Raw genomic sequence first — 16,014 nt, forward strand, 5'->3', positions numbered from 1 at the left:
GTGAGCTGGTTTGCAAATGTTCAGATTGTGATCACATTATTGCAGGGTGCTGGAACATCTGGAACTCTGAGAACCAGTCATAACTACATTCAATAATTTATAATTATCATAACTTCATTGTTGAATCAATGGTCATAAGTCGAGGAGCACCTATATGAAAAATGAATAAACTGCCTTTTGCTATTCTTGTAAACCAAATACACCTATAATTCTAAAAGAACCCATTTGCACTGTGGAAGATGCTTTGAATATTCCTCACAGAATGTCACCTCATAGTTTTTCTTCACCAAATGAATCAGAGTTAACTTAAAAATAACCATGGGGTGTTAAGAGCAGTAAAATAATTTGATTTTTCCACTCTTGTGGCCATAATATAGGCTTATATAAATTTTTATTTGGTCTCTCTTAATCTTTTTCCTATATTATTTTGAGAATCTTCTGAAGCTCATGGTAAAGATTAACAGTTCCATCAGAATCAATAAACAGAGATACTCTGCTCAAGAGCTCTGTTGCTGAAGTCATATTTCCTGCAATCAAGTTTGGTGTGGTTTACCCTGAGTTTGTATCTATTGTGTGCTCTTGTATTGTTGTGGTTGAAGCTGAAGTATTCATTGACAGGTCGGACATTGCAATAGATAATTTTATGTACTACACTTAGGTCAGACCGAAGGTGGCGTAGTTCTAGGTTGTCTAGGTCTAAAATTTCAAGTCTGGTGGCATAAGGTATTCTGCTACGAGTAGAGGAGTGGAAAACTCTTCTTGTGAATACATGGACATCCAGCATCCTTGCCCTAAGAAGTGACTACAATCTCAGTCAACCTGCCCACCATACATTCAAGAAAACACTCAAGCAACCTTCAGAAACAAAACAGATCTCTCAGATATCCAGGGCAGAAAGATGGGGAAGCAACTCCAAATTTCATCAATCTCCAAACCACACAAATACAAAAACTACATGCTGGGAAAGATCACAGCAGCTCAAAATTTTCTATTTTCCAACTGATCATAAAGAAAGCAGAGAAGACAATATGGCAATAACACTCTTTGTTCACTACAGTAGAATTTTTGTTCACATTAACAACTTGCTGTAGGGATGACCCCACCCTTGCTGCCTAACACCCCCCCCCCCATTTGAAAAAAGTGCAAAATAAATCTCCCCTGCCAAAATACCTAAGTTACAAATTCAACCACTGTTCACTGTCTCAATGTGCAAACCAATACAGCATGTTAAGATTTATCAATACATTGCAATCCACACTGCCACCAATACTACCTTTTCCAGAACCTGGGTAGCAAGCTCACATCTACTTAAGTGTTGCCTAATAAATTCCAGCTCGTTTGCTGGTCTTTCTGCCAGCATTGCATTTGCTGATGCATTAACATTTTGTCTGCATAGCTTTTTACCAGCACTGTATAAGTTTTCTCTCTAGAGCAATCTCCAAAGTTTCCTATTCAACATAAGATTTTCAACCTGTTTTTTTGGTAATACCAACTAGCTGCCCAGGCATCACCTTGGAGGTGAAAAAGAGAAACCAACAGATAAGAATTCTAATAGACTCAGTTATTATAATGATAGTAGCTTCTAAAACAATAATTATAGGTGTCACTTTTTCTAAACTTCTTAGTAATTATTTTCTTATTTACCAGTAGACTGTACAAATGTAGTCCTTTCTGAAGCATGACGACATATATTTTGTATATCATGTACAGCTGCTTCCAGATCTGAGATCAAATTTATTTTTTGTTCAGCTAACTCCTGCAACTTATGCTCTATGAAAAAAAATGCAAAATAAAAACATTATAATAAAAACTATATAATATGCTAAATAGAAAATTCCAGTGATTAGCAGGTATCAGCATTATCTTTGAACAGGTACATATGCTTGACATTAACTCGAGGTTCAAATCTCAGTTTAGGTTAATATGCTCTGGTCCAAGCCTCTACAGGGCAAAGCTAACTGCTATTTTTGCAGTAGGGCTGGTTTTCTAAAACATTAATATATATTATTCTTAATTACAATAGGCAAATAAAATGTCTGCTCATGGTATGTGGGCTACCAAAATGTAATACCTATCTTTATATCCAAGAATAAATATACTATTAGCACAGTCACTGAAGAGGACAGTCTTTTTCTATCAGATGGCTTCTGGATTAAGAAAGGCTTCCATGAAACTATTTTTCACTTGGCATAACATGAGTAACAGTTGCAAATGCTATTATCAATCATGCATCGTCACCATGAGTACCTGTGATTATCTGATTCAAAATATGTGTGTGTGTGTGTGTGCATTTGAAATATATTTTTTAAAAATCCCACATACCACTGACACTGCCTGGTTGGGTAGTTACAAGTTCCTGAATTTCTTGTAGTTCTTTCCGATTAGAGCCCAGTGTTTCCAGTAATTGATATTTCTTTTCAGATAGTTCATGCAACTCATGTAATTCTTTTTCTGCAAGCAAAATATTATGATTGTTTCAAAAATATTTTCAAGCTTATTTTAGCACTGCTTTCAAAACACTTTTTTAATCACCTTGTCTGATTATAACAGTTTGTATTTTGAGATTTGGTCACTATGGGATCTCTGTTCCCCCAGGCTCCCACCTCTCTAGCCCTTTGGGAGATCTTAAAAGGTTGTTTTCCCCACCAAGTGTTGGAATAGGGTGAGGCTGGAGCCCAGTAATTGGGGTTTTGTATGTATTGCAAATTGTTGTTAAGTGTACCAGAAGGTATGAATGGGAGATATTAATTTTATTTTATTATTTTTAATTGCTGCTCTGAGCCACCAGATGGCTCATAAGATTGGTACTCATATACGTCTCATAAATACATATATACATTTATACATTTCCTCCAAGTCAAACCTCACTATTCTTCTGAGGAATCACTACAGATAGATGAAAAAGCATATGATTATCCTCACTCTTTGATAGTTAGGTTTATAATCAGTGGTGGGATTCAAAATTTTTTACTACCAGTTCTGTGGGTGTGGCTTGGTGGGCGTGGCCATGTGACTGGGTAGGTGTGGCTTTTTGGGGGGGGCTTTTTGCCGCCCCCACCCATTTTGGGGAGCTTCCTAACCTCAGATGAGCTTCTGGGTGAGCGTTTTTGTACCACTAAAGCTCCCCTAAGGAGGAAGAAAAAAAACAGAGCATGTGAGGGACACACAGCCCCCCTCCAAGCTCTGTTTTGGGAGCTTCCTAGCCTCAGAGGAGCCTCTGTGTGTGGGGAGGGTGTTTGTTCGCTCTCCTAAAGCTCCTCTAAGGCTCAGCAAGGAAAAAAAACAGAGAATGGGAGGGGCATGCAGCACCCCTCCAAGCTCTGTTTTGGGAGCTTCCTAGCCTCAGAGAAGCCTTGGGGGGAGGGCGTTTTTGCTCCCCTAAGGCTCATCTGGGGCTCTGGAAGGCAAAAAATGGAGTGGGGGTGCTGAGCTCCTCCCTCCATTTTTTGCCTTCCTGGGCCTCAGCAAGGGGAATCCTGGCACAGCTGATCTATGCACAGCTGATTGTCAGGAGGGGGGGAGAGAAATACCTTAAGCAAATGTCAGGTGGGCGGGTAAGCGAGCATCAGGTGGGAGGGCGACTGGGTCGGGGGTGTGGTCAGCCAGACTCACGCCAAATTCCTGCTACCGGTTTGCCCGATCCGGTGCGAACTGGCTGAATACCACCAACAGTATTATACTGTTTATAATACTAAAATAATATGCACAATCAATGCTGTTTTTGATAAAACTATTAGTTATTATTTCCTTACCAGTAGGTTGTATAAATATAATTTTTTCTGAAGCACGACAACATACATTTTGCATACCATTTAGAGTTGTCTCCAACTCTAAGGTCAAATTTCTTATTTCCTCATTTAATTCCTGCAATTTATGCTCTATAAAAAAATCATTAAAACAATACTATTAAGCATAAAAATAGATGAATTCATTAAATTAATTTTAGTGTTAACTATAGTTCAAAACATTAATGATTAGTATATACTGTAGATAATAGAATGAATTCTTGCCTCTCTAAATCCTCCACTCATTCATTTAATAATTAAAATTATTAAATGGTTCTCAGTAGAGAATTTATTCAGCTAAAATATTCTCAGGAATTATATTGTGCTGAATATACCACCAGAGCTGAGAAAACGTTCCTACAAATGTTTCTTACATAACATTATCTTTAAACAAGCACATAACTTGAAATAACCTACAATGTAAGCTTAAGTGAAATTTTCCTAACATATTCTATAGTTCTATAGTTCCATTCTATAGAATTCTATAGTTCCAAATTAATTGTCTTTTTTGCAGTTGAACAGATTTAATTGCAACAGGGGAATGCTACCTAGTAAGCTTATAGTTCAGTAAATTTGGCCTTTCAAAATTAATATGTATCTTTACAACTAGAAATGAGTACATCAGCAGTATATATAGTTACAGAAGATGACTGTCTTTTTGATAATTTCTAGATGAACTTAGAACAGGTTGAATGGATTAGAATACCAAAGGCAATTGTTAATCATATCTTCATCTCAAATAGTGCACTTATACTTAACTGTCTGATTCCAAATATATATACTGTATTTATATAATATAAAAGTTTATTTATATAGTATAAGTAACATCACATACCACTAACACTGTCTGGTTTCATAGGTGCACATTCCTTAATTTCTTGCAGCTCTTTCTGATTAGATTGCAGTGATTTCAGCAATTGATGTTTTTTATCAGACCATTCATCCAATTCATGTAATTCTTTTTCTGCAAGCAAAGAGGCTCAAGACAGATTTATTCTGAGCAACAACACAAATTTTAGTTTGGGGTGTGTGTGTGTGTGTGTGCAACAAAAAAAAAGAGAAGAAAAGTGGTAAGAATATAATAAAGAGAAAAAATATAAAGAAATGACTTATTTTCAAACTTGTCCCTCCAAAGGTTTTTAACAACTTAGAAATAATTAATGAGTTATTTTAGTAGGTGAAGTTTACAAACTTTGTGTACTCCATGATTACGAGCAAGATTGCTAATACCATCATTGTCTCACAGTTCGAACCCATGGAAAACCATTGTACTGCAACCTCGTTGCAGGGACCAGCTGTCTAGAGCACAGTTGAACATTCTTCTGTGTTCTTATGCATACAAGTTCCAAGGAATGAGTCCATTCATGGAAAGAGTGCTTAATTCAGCATTAGAGACTACTAGTGATTGTGAATGAAGGCAGGCATCAGGGATTGTGTTTCATTTTGACAAAATCCTGGAAAATCAGCTGCCTTGCTGAAACCTGTCAGATCACACTTATAACCCTGGGACACAATATGATTGGATTTTATTGTTGATCTCTCCCTGATACAGAGTTATATCAGCATTCTGACAGTAGTGACTTTGTTTAAAGCAGGGGTGTCAAACTCACATCGTCACAGCGGTGTCACATGAGGTATTGGGACTTTTCCCTCCCTTCATTAAACTGGCCCATGGACCAGTTTGTGAGTTTGACAGCCCTTGTTTAAAGGCTTGGCCCATGTAGTTCCTTACAATGGTCTCCCCACAGCTCAGTAAACAACAACACTTTTTAAATATTTTAGATGTAGAGCCCTGTTCAAACATATGATCTCAGATTGCTGATTGCAAGTTTCCTACATGTTTTGGAAGATCCTCTTTCAATTATTGAATATTAAAATTAATCTTTCTTCCATCATCCATCTTCGAAAGAACTACAGTATAACAACTACAGTATATGGATATTCCAGTTGAAATAGCAAGTATTTATCGATGCAGATCTATATTTCATCCACCAAACTAAAGAAACTCTATTCAGTCAATCCATAAATTTAGCAAACTAATTTTAAAAACAAATTCAGTAATATACACAAAGTTGGCCCAAACAGAAACCTGAAAGTCTTAGTCTGTTTACAGAGCACAGCATAGTTAGGTTTCTAGGTTTCTTGAGATATGTTTTGAATCTAGGATATAAATAAAACCAAATCAAGGTTATTCATAATAACACATGTAGTGTTATATCAGAACTGAAGCATTATTTATTTATTTATTTATTTGATTTGATTTGCCAATTGTTTACAAGATAATAAGTATAAGTGTATACATAGTTGTGAATACATGAAATGGGTACATATAAGAAAAATAAAAGAGGAATAAGAGAAACAATAGGACAGGGACGGTAGGCACGTTGGTACGCTTATGCACGCCCCCTACAGACCTCTTAGGAAAGGGGTGAGGTCAATAGTAGACAGTCTAAGGTTAAAGTTTTTGGGGTTTGGGGAAGAAACTACAGAGTCGGGTAGAGTATTCCAGACATTGACCACTCTATTGCTGAAGTCGTATTTCCTGCAATCAAGTTTGGTGCGGTTAACTTTGAGTTTGTATCTATTGTGTGCTCTTGTGTTGTTATGGTTGAAGCTGAAGTATTCATTGACAGGTAGGACATTGCAATGTATGATTTTATATACCATGCTTAAATCAGACCGAAGACGCGTAATTCAAGGTTTTCTAGTTCTAGAATTTCAAGTCTGGTGGCATAAGGTATTCTACAACGAGTAGAGGAGTGGAGAACTCTTCTTGTGAAATATTTCTGGACTTTCTCAATTGTGCTAATATCAGATACGTAATGTGGGTTCCAGACTGATGAACTGTATTCGAGTATTGGTCTAGCAAATTTTGTATGCTCTGGTTAGTAGTGTGATATTACCAGAGAAAAAGTTACGTAGGATTAGGTTAACAACTCTTAATGCCTTTTTGGCTATGTAGTTGCAGTGGGCTCTAGCACTTAGATCATTAGAGGTGAGTATTCCAAGGTCCTTTACAGAGCTTGGGTCATCAACAAGATCTTGACTATTCAGCTTGTATTTTATTTTCTGATTTTTTTTGCCAATATGTAAGACAGAGCATTTATTTGTTGAGATTTGAAGTTGCCATTTGTTTGACCATTCTGATACATAGTCAAGATCTTTTGTAGGGTAGCAGTATTGTCTGTGGTATTGAACAGCTTTACATCATCAGCGAAAAGAACGCAATTGCTCTTAATATGATCACAGAGGTCATTTATGTAGAGTATGAAGAGAGTTGGTCCTAGAACACTGCCTTGGGGGACACCACTATTGACAGGTACAGAATTTGATAGGACGCTCCCAATTTTGACCATTTGTTGTCTGTTTGCCAGGAATGCTTCTATCCAGTTATTCAGTTGTCCAGAGATACCATAGGATTTTATTTTTAGGAGTAGTTTGTCGTGTACCACTGAATCAAAGGCTTTACAGAAGTCTATGTAGATTGCGTCTATTGCTTTGCCCTGGTCGAGTTGTGTCGTCCATATGTTTTTGCAGTGTAAGAGTTGCAGATTACAGGATAGTTTTTTTCTGAAACCAAATTGTTTATTGGAGAGTAGGTTGTTTGTCTCTAAGTGGAGGATGATGGATTGGTTAATAATTGATTCCATGACTTTACAGGTGACGCAGCATAAGGAGATTGGTCTGTAATTTTCAACTAGGCTTGGGTCTCCCTTTTTGAAGATGGGGATGACTGTGGCTTGTGACCATAGGTTAGGCAAGGAGCTGGTCCTGAAAGATTTTTCAAAGATTATGCTTAGAGGTTTGGCTATGGCAGTGGATAGCTTTTTTAAGAAGTAGGCACATATTCCATCAGGTCCAATAGATAGAGATGGTTTTACTATAGTAACCCTAATTCCTGGAATACATCTGTAGCAAGCAGAACCAGAGTGTCCATTACCAGAAATGTTTGATCAAATAAAAGGGTTCATAATTGTAAAAACTGAATAATTTGGGCTTCTGTGTCCAGTACTGATTGACTAAGTCATGCTTAACATACTAATACAAAATAACATATTTTAAATTTAGACAGAATGGAAAGGAACCTAATTGTTTCTTTCTGATAATCTCACTGATTATACAGATTGCTACATTTACAGTATTGAAACAATATGCATAATCAGTCTCACATTTTCTTAAATTCTTAGTAATTTTTCCTACTTACCAGAAGGTTGTATAAACATAATTCTTTCTGAGCTATGACGACATACATTTTGTATATTATCAAGGGTTGCCTCCAAATCCATAGTCAAAAATCTTTTTTGCTCAGTCAATTCTTGCAGCTTATGCTCTGCAAAAATTCGTATTATTGTACATAAAAATAGTTAAGTTCATAAACTTGATCCTTAGTATTATCTAGATTTCAAAATGTTAATCTGGAATTAGCACAAAACCTTCATACTCTTTATCAACCCCAATCTTGGGAGGTGGAGGTGAAGAGGGCCAATAGGGAATTAAAGACTCTCCTATGCAAACTGTGATGACCCAGAGTGTACCACAAATATAATAAAAACCAAAACGTAAATAAAGGTCCTTTAATGCCTTCAACTTGGCTTCACTATTCAATTGTTCACAGTTGGAGATTAAACTATTTTCAAAATAACATTCCAAACGAAAGAAATACAGTTCAAACTCAAATAGCAGATAATGAAGCAAAAACCAAAAACAAACCGCACTGAAGGAAGTTCAGCAATAGACCAGGATAATTTATTACAAACTTCAAGAAGATAACCAGATACAGTCCATTGGAAGAACACCAACCAAGAGAAACCTCATCCAGGAAAAAATATTCTTTGTCTCCAGCATTTGCTAGCACGCAGATCCAAACTCTTATGCAGATCTCACACCTGCAACCCATGAAGAGGATCATGGCCCTCTCCTCCCGAGTAGATCACGTTTTTCCCTGATCCTCTCCTCCCTGCGTGCCCTATGATGGATGTTTAGCAGGATTTGGAAAAGCCCATTCACTCCACTTAGGTTCCAGTGAAGATTTCCATGTGAAAGATCAAATCCACACCCAGTCTCCTGGCTCGAATGGGCAGAGGCCTCCTTCCAGGGGCAGCATCTGACTTACCATGGTCTGCTTTCACAACCTTTGAAGTTGTCTGTATAAATAAGAAAGATAAGACAAAACCCTATTTCCCCCGCCCCTTCTAAGCAAATGTGGGTCTAAGCCAGGGGTGTCAAACTCAAGGCCTATGAGCCGGAGCTCAGTTTTCATTGGCAAAGGGTTGCAGGAGGCCATCACAGCCAAAAATGGAGCTCAGCAGCCCATTTTTGCTGGCAGAGTGCTTGGGCCACCAAAGGTGCTCCCTACATGAGTGACGTCAAACTGGCCACACACACCCTGGCCATGCCCATCCCCCCCCCCCAGGTCAAACATAATCCTGATTGGCCCTCAATGAAGTTAAGTTTGACACCTCTGGCCACATCAGAATAATTTCCCAGAGAATAGAAAAGAAATCCCCCATAAGAATAAGACCTTTCTTGACTAACTACCTTCAGTCTAGCTTAAGGAAACTATATTTCCATTCATAAAACACAGCGTTGTCATTCATGAAACCAGACTCTCATTCAGAAATATACACTGTAACAAGCGATCTCTAAAAAACAAATCTGGCAACACAATAGACCACTGATGACGAACCTTTTCGGCACCGAGTGCCCAAACCGGAACATGCATGCATGTCAGTGCATGTACATGTGCCAGAGTGCTGGAAAACCAAAGACCAGCTGGCCAGTGCAAGCATGCCTGTTTTTGGCCCATTTTGGGGGCTAGTTTTTGGGACATTTTCTGGGCTATTTTCTGGCCATTTTTGGCCTGAAAAAGGCCCGAAAAACAGCCTGAAAATGACCCAAAAATGGCCTGAAAAGGGGCTTCTTTTGGAGGCAATTTTTGGGCCATTTTCAGGTGCTTCTGCACCCACGAAGATCAGCTGGCGACAGCGCACGTGCCCACTGAGAGGGATTTGTGTGCCACTTCTGACACGCGTGCCATAGGTTCGCCATCATGGCAATAGACCAAATCTGATCACTCAGGCTAAAATTAAATTAGAAAAGCAAAACACCCATGTCTACAATTCCCTCAAGGATGTGCTGTCCCACTCACTCACATACATGTCAGTATGGTTTATGGAGAGTTTTATTGGTATTCCCTAGCAGTTCTTTTCACCTGGCTTTAAAACTGTCCCAAACGAAGCCTGCCATAAGCAAGCCCAGATTAATCTCACAGGCAATGGCCCCTTAGTCCATAAAACAAATAGCAAGCTGCTCAAACAAGTAAGTCCAATAAGTGAACATAAAGCCCCCAGGCAAAACTGAAAGTACATCCATGTTAGCTCACTGGTTATAGAAGTTCAGAGTCTCAAAAGTCCAGCAGGAAACACAAACAAACACACAGCCATGACCCCACACATTGTTCCCAGCAATGCCTCTCTCTGCCTGCCATGCTAAATAGCTTCCCTGTGCAGCCCATCAAGAGGGGCAAGGCCTTCTCTTGAGAAGTCTGGCAGATCTCTATTCCTCTGCCCTGCGTGCTCTGAGGTCCACCATGGAAGGCAGCTCCTCCCCATCCTCTTCATTGGCCTACAAGCTGTCCCAGCCGAAGCCTGTAATTCTTTCGGCTGGCAGTTCAGAGTCAATAATTAACTCCATTCCTGATGTGCCAAGATTCTCTCTCAGGCCGGCCTCTGAGGAAGAGTCAGAAGAGTCCTCTGTCCAAAAGAGACATCACAAAGGGAAAACTGCAGAATCATACAGACAACAAAAAGGGAATTGCAACAAGTTAAAATATTGCCTCCAGTCACAACAACACAAAAGAATCACATACTCACACACACGTCAACATGGTTAAAAAATGACTCAAAAATCAAATAAAAATGTGATCAGATCACCATCCATTTGCTAGCTATCCCCAGGAACAAACTCTGTTGTTGCTGTTGGGAAATGAATGGACCCTCCTTTCTTAAAGCAAATAAGATGCCTCACATCTTATTTGTCCATGTTTTCTCCCAGCTTGAAAGAAAGGGGAACCAAAAGGATTCTCTCTTCAACATGGTGTCCCCCAAAAAATGTAACTGTGAGTTTTCTTGCTAAAATCAGGTTTTCATTAAAAAAAAAAAGCAGTGAAGCTTTGTGACAATATTCCATGGATTAATAGATTCATTGTTTCTGGGTCATAATGATTACTTCTTCAGCAGTCAAAAATTCAGTCACAGCAGTGTAGACTTTTGTTTGTATGTAGCAATACAACTCTTTCTGGCAGCCATTCTCAGCAATAGAAAGAACAGATCTTAAAGAATACATCAAAACTTCTAAATACTGCAATCCAATGGTGACTTCTAAAATTGGAAGCATTACTTTTTAATTGAAGCTTCATATGACCACAACAAACATACCATTGATGCTATCTAGTTCGGTAGCCTCAAACTTGTGAATTTCCTGTAGCTCTTTCTGATTAGATTGTAGTGCTTCCAGTAATTGCTTCTTCTTCTCAGACAGTTCATACAACTCACGTACCTCCTTTTCTGAAATTAGAAACTTTATAAACAACTTTTGCTTTGCATATATGTGTGTGTGTGTGTGTGTGTGTATGTATGTATGTATATATATATATTTGTTTTCTGAGGTTCTCGCGGGTATTTGTATGTGGATCTTTGATTATTGGGTTTTCTCCCGCGTAAGATTGGAAGTATCTAGGCATGAGACTTCATCGAAAGCGTTGCTCAGATACTTCCAATCTTACGCGGAGAAAACCCGAATAACCAAAGATCCATATATATATATATATATAGAGAGAGAGATAGAGATAGATAGATAGATAGATAGATAGATAGATAGATAGATAGATAGATAGATAGATAGATAGATAGATAGATAGATAGATATAGATATAGATATAGATATAGATATAGATAGATAGATAGATAGATAGATAGATAGATCTTTGGTTATTCGGGTTTTCTCCCGCGTAAGATTGGAAGTATCTAGGCAACGTTTCGATGAAGTCTCATTCATCATCTTCAGGCTTGTGTCTTCCGCTCTGTGCTTCTCATATATATATATATATATGGTATTCAGCTTTGTTCGGGTATTTTCCCACGTCATTGTAGTTGTGGCTTTTAAAGTTGTAGCAACGTTTCGGCAGAATCTCATCTGCCATCATCAGGCTTCTGTATTGTGTCCGTCTGGTTAGGGGCTTGGCTGTGTTCAGGTTAGTCTTAGTTGTCAGGGGATTTGAGCTGGTGAGTTGTGATCCTGTGATACCACGAACGCGAAGCCAAACAACAGGATCGCCCCCACCTGAACAGAACACACCCCCAGGCAATCAGAACACAGCCAACCCCCTTTCGTAGAAAATCTACGAATGTATGTATGTATGTATGTATGTATGTATATGTATATATGTATATATATTCTTTGATAGTGCCAAAAGTGAATACCTAAAAGACATTTAGGGTACAGATACTTAATCTGAGTTTTTCAGAAGACAAGTTGATATAGTAAGTATTTCTTAACATAGTCACCAGAAGACCCACAATATGCAGAACATTTTCTCCTTGATTATTGGAGGCTATGGAATGGAACACCCATCAATAGAAGCACACATTTAATTTATTTCAGAATGAGAAACTCAAAGTGTAAATGTAAAAATGAGCAGAGATAGAATTTTTATATTGGATAATGCAAATAAGTTGATCCAGAAAGAAAGCTGAACATTTATGCTTCCTAAAGAAGCACAGAAAATTAAAATATTTTAAGGTGAGTTTTGAATTCAAAATATGAATAAACATATCTAAATTATTCATAGTTATTTGCACAGCTTTTCACCAGAGCTAAATGGTATCAAAAAGAATGACCGTTACAAAATAAATGGTCTGTCAGATTACATAGCTTATTTTACTAAAAATCAAAGAGGGGTTCCATGGGGTCCAGTACTGACACAAGTTCTGCTTAAAATATTCATAAATATACATTACAGTAAATATATTAAAACAAATAAAATTTAATAATTTAAAAAAAGAATGTATGTCAAATGTCTTTGAATAGAAAGATGGAATGGAAAGAATTCCAACTGTCATTGCTCTTATAGCTCACTAATTCCATTGTTTACTAGATTTAGAATATGAACTATGAAAACAATATCATTTTCTAAAATTCTTAGTAAAATATTTTATTTACCAGAAGGTGGTATAAATGTACAGGTTTCTGAAGCCTGATGACATATATTTTGAATACCATCTAGAGTTGCTTCCAATTCTGTGGTCATGTGTTTTCTTTGCTTAGTTAAGTCCTGCAGCTTATGTGCTAAAAATTAATAATTATATATATAATTAAGACCATTATTATTATTATCTAGATTTCAAAAGGATAATGAACTTGTATCTAATATTTCTGATATCACTTCCCCCAGTGGAATGAATCCTGTCTCCCCAAAATCTCCATCCACTCACAAAAGATTAAATTGTGCAACATTTCATACATATCAAAATGAATATTAAAATTTTTAAAGGTTTTGAAAAGATATTGCTTCTTCCCATAATCTCAGGATTATAATACAACTTGATTATGGGATCATAATTCAGTTATGCTGAGAATGCCAGAACTGAGGATATGTTTCTATGCATCTCTCCCCTTAAAATAATACATAACCAGAAATAAAGCTGACTTGAATTCAAATGAAAAATTCCCTGATCCAAACTCTGATTTTTATAATGCCAATATAATCAATATTTTGCAGTTGAAAATGTTTCCTACTAAAACATTAAACACATCTTTGATTAAATATATGATTCCATAGCTCAAATACCAGTGATATCGCTTGGTTGAATAGCTGCAAGTTCCTGAATTTCTTCTAGCTCTCTCCAATTAGACTCCAAAGTTTCAAGTAACTGTCCCTTCTTTTCAGATAGTTTGTGTAAATCATGCATTTCCTTTTCTGCAAACAGAAATTTTCTTAATATAATTTTGAGTATTATGTTCTTATTCCCCACTTAAATTGCTTGCAGAAACAAATAAAACTCCTTGACTACTGGCTCCTTGCTTACTGTGACTATGAGAAGTCCATTTTAAGATGAACATGCTTAATTTGAGTATCTAAGGCACTTAGGGAACAGAAATGGCTTGACTATTTCTAACACTTTTACTTCTCTACTTACCAGAAGGTTGTATAAATGTACTTCTTTCTGCAGGTCGATGACATATATCTTGTATGCCATCTAGTGTTGCCTCCAGATCTATGGTCAAATGTCTTCTTTGCTCAGTTAATTCCTGTAACATATGCTCTATAAAAAATCCATAATAAAACATTACTTAACATAAAAATAGTTACAATATGTTGCACATATTCATCTTTAATACTGGCTCCATGATTAATATGTGTGTAGAATTTCTGATGTCACTTCCAACTGGAATAAATTCACACCTCCCCCATTCACAAGATTAAAGAGAGCATTCCCTATATTACAGAATGGATATTAACATTATTAAATGGTTTTGGTAAGATGGGGCTTCTGCCTATATTCTCAGGAATGTAACTTACTTTATTACTTAGCACTGGTGTGCTAAGAAAGCCAGCATAATTGATTCCAAATACATATTTGTATCAGTGGTGGGATTCAAGATTTTTTTTACTACCGGTTCTGTGGGCATGGCATGGCTTGGTGGGTGTGGCTTGATGGGTGTGGTAGGGAAAGGATACTGTAAAATCTCCATTCCCTCCTCACTCCTGTGGGAAGGTTACCACTGGTTCTCCGAACTACTGAAAATTTCCACTATCAGTTCTCCAGAACTGGTCAGAACCTGCTGAATACCACCTCTGATTTGTATTTAAATATTAAAAAAACCCACAGCACACATACCAGTGACACTGCAAGCTTGGGCAGCTGCAAGTTCTTGAATTTCTTGTAGCTCTTTCTGATTAGATTCCAGTGATTCCAGTAACTGCTGCTTCAGTTCAGATAGTTCATGTAATTCCTCTAATTCCTTTTCTGCAAATAGCAATAGCAGAAGCACTAGGATATTTATTTTAAGATTCTGACCTGCCTGGAATGATCTTCAGAGTTACTGTAATTGTTTCCCTTGCCCCTTCTCTTCCTCCAAACAAGTAGGAAAGAACGTTTTTTTACTTTCTTCTCTGATTTATATTATACAAAACTGGTCACACAAGTTCTTTTCCAGCTTTCTTTTTATTGAACTAAAACTGAAATGTAAATTTAAGTATTTTGCTGGCATTAGGAAAGACTTAAATGAAAAATTAAAAAAGGAATATTGTAGGGCAAATGAAACAAAGATAAAAGATAAGTGTTTCCCTGTCTAGTCTGACTCTAGGGTGTGGTGCTCATTTCTATTTTTTAGCCGAGGGAGCCAGTATTGTCAAAACTCACTTTCTGTGGTCATGTGGCCAGCATGGTTATAAGCCAAAGGTGTTACCTTCCCACCAAAATGTTATCTATTAATCTACTCACATTTCCATGCTTTCAAACTGCTAGGTGAGCAGAAGCTGGGGCAGGAACGAGAGCTCACTCCATTGCATGGTGCTCAGGTTCTAACCCAGACTGTCAGTTGACTAGTTCAGTGTCTTTAACCGCTGAGCCATCGTATTCAGCAGTTAAGAATTGATAGATAGATTGGTTGGTTAGTTGAATAATTTATTTATTGTATAGTTAAAAAATAATAGTAATTGAACCTTGCTTTTAGAGAAGATCAGCTTATAACCTGATCTATTAATAAGCAGAGACTGCCTAAAGTATCAGAATGACCATCTACCAAAGTAAAGTTCATCTATCAAAGTAAATAGCCTTGCTTACATTTTTCTATTGAAGGACTATCCCAAGAGGTAACAGAATAACAAGAGTTGGAAGGGACCGTGGAGGTCTTATTGTCCAACCTCCTGCTCAGGCAGGAAACCGTATACAATTTTAGACAAATGGTATATTGTATGGTAGAAAAATGAGATATCTAATGCTATATTTTTTATGAAAAATTACTTTTGTTACAATGAATCCCTTTTTCAACTGTAAGTCTTACATGTAGCTCATGGACTGTTAGAAATTAAAAATGGTTCACTAGAATGCCAATATGATAGTTATGGTTGTTTTTTCAAAGATGGCAATCAAATATTAAGATAAAAAATGTCACTACAACAAAATTATTTCCAGTTAGTTAAATAAACCTCAATATAACTGTATTC

General features: G+C 37.2%; 1 protein-coding gene across 1 annotated transcript in view; it reads right to left on the minus strand.

Annotated features, from left to right (window-relative positions):
- Window positions 1-16,014, minus strand: part of CCDC7 (coiled-coil domain containing 7) — a 234,359-nt gene that overhangs the window by 111,092 nt on the left and 107,253 nt on the right. The window contains exons 25-34 of the mRNA XM_087947956.1: window positions 14,684-14,812; window positions 13,982-14,107; window positions 13,633-13,761; window positions 13,005-13,130; window positions 11,222-11,350; window positions 7,990-8,115; window positions 4,621-4,749; window positions 3,753-3,878; window positions 2,323-2,451; window positions 1,645-1,770 (exon numbers count right to left, since the gene is read on the minus strand). Coding sequence (XP_087804082.1) covers window positions 1,645-1,770; window positions 2,323-2,451; window positions 3,753-3,878; window positions 4,621-4,749; window positions 7,990-8,115; window positions 11,222-11,350; window positions 13,005-13,130; window positions 13,633-13,761; window positions 13,982-14,107; window positions 14,684-14,812 — 1,275 coding nt within the window. The remainder of the gene's footprint in view (window positions 1-1,644; window positions 1,771-2,322; window positions 2,452-3,752; window positions 3,879-4,620; window positions 4,750-7,989; window positions 8,116-11,221; window positions 11,351-13,004; window positions 13,131-13,632; window positions 13,762-13,981; window positions 14,108-14,683; window positions 14,813-16,014) is intronic.

Source organism: Notechis scutatus, chromosome Z (genome assembly GCF_049901735.1).
Source record: "Notechis scutatus isolate UNSWTSFEM ecotype Mainland chromosome Z, rNotScu1.2, whole genome shotgun sequence".
Taxonomy (NCBI): Eukaryota; Metazoa; Chordata; class Lepidosauria; order Squamata; family Elapidae; genus Notechis; species Notechis scutatus.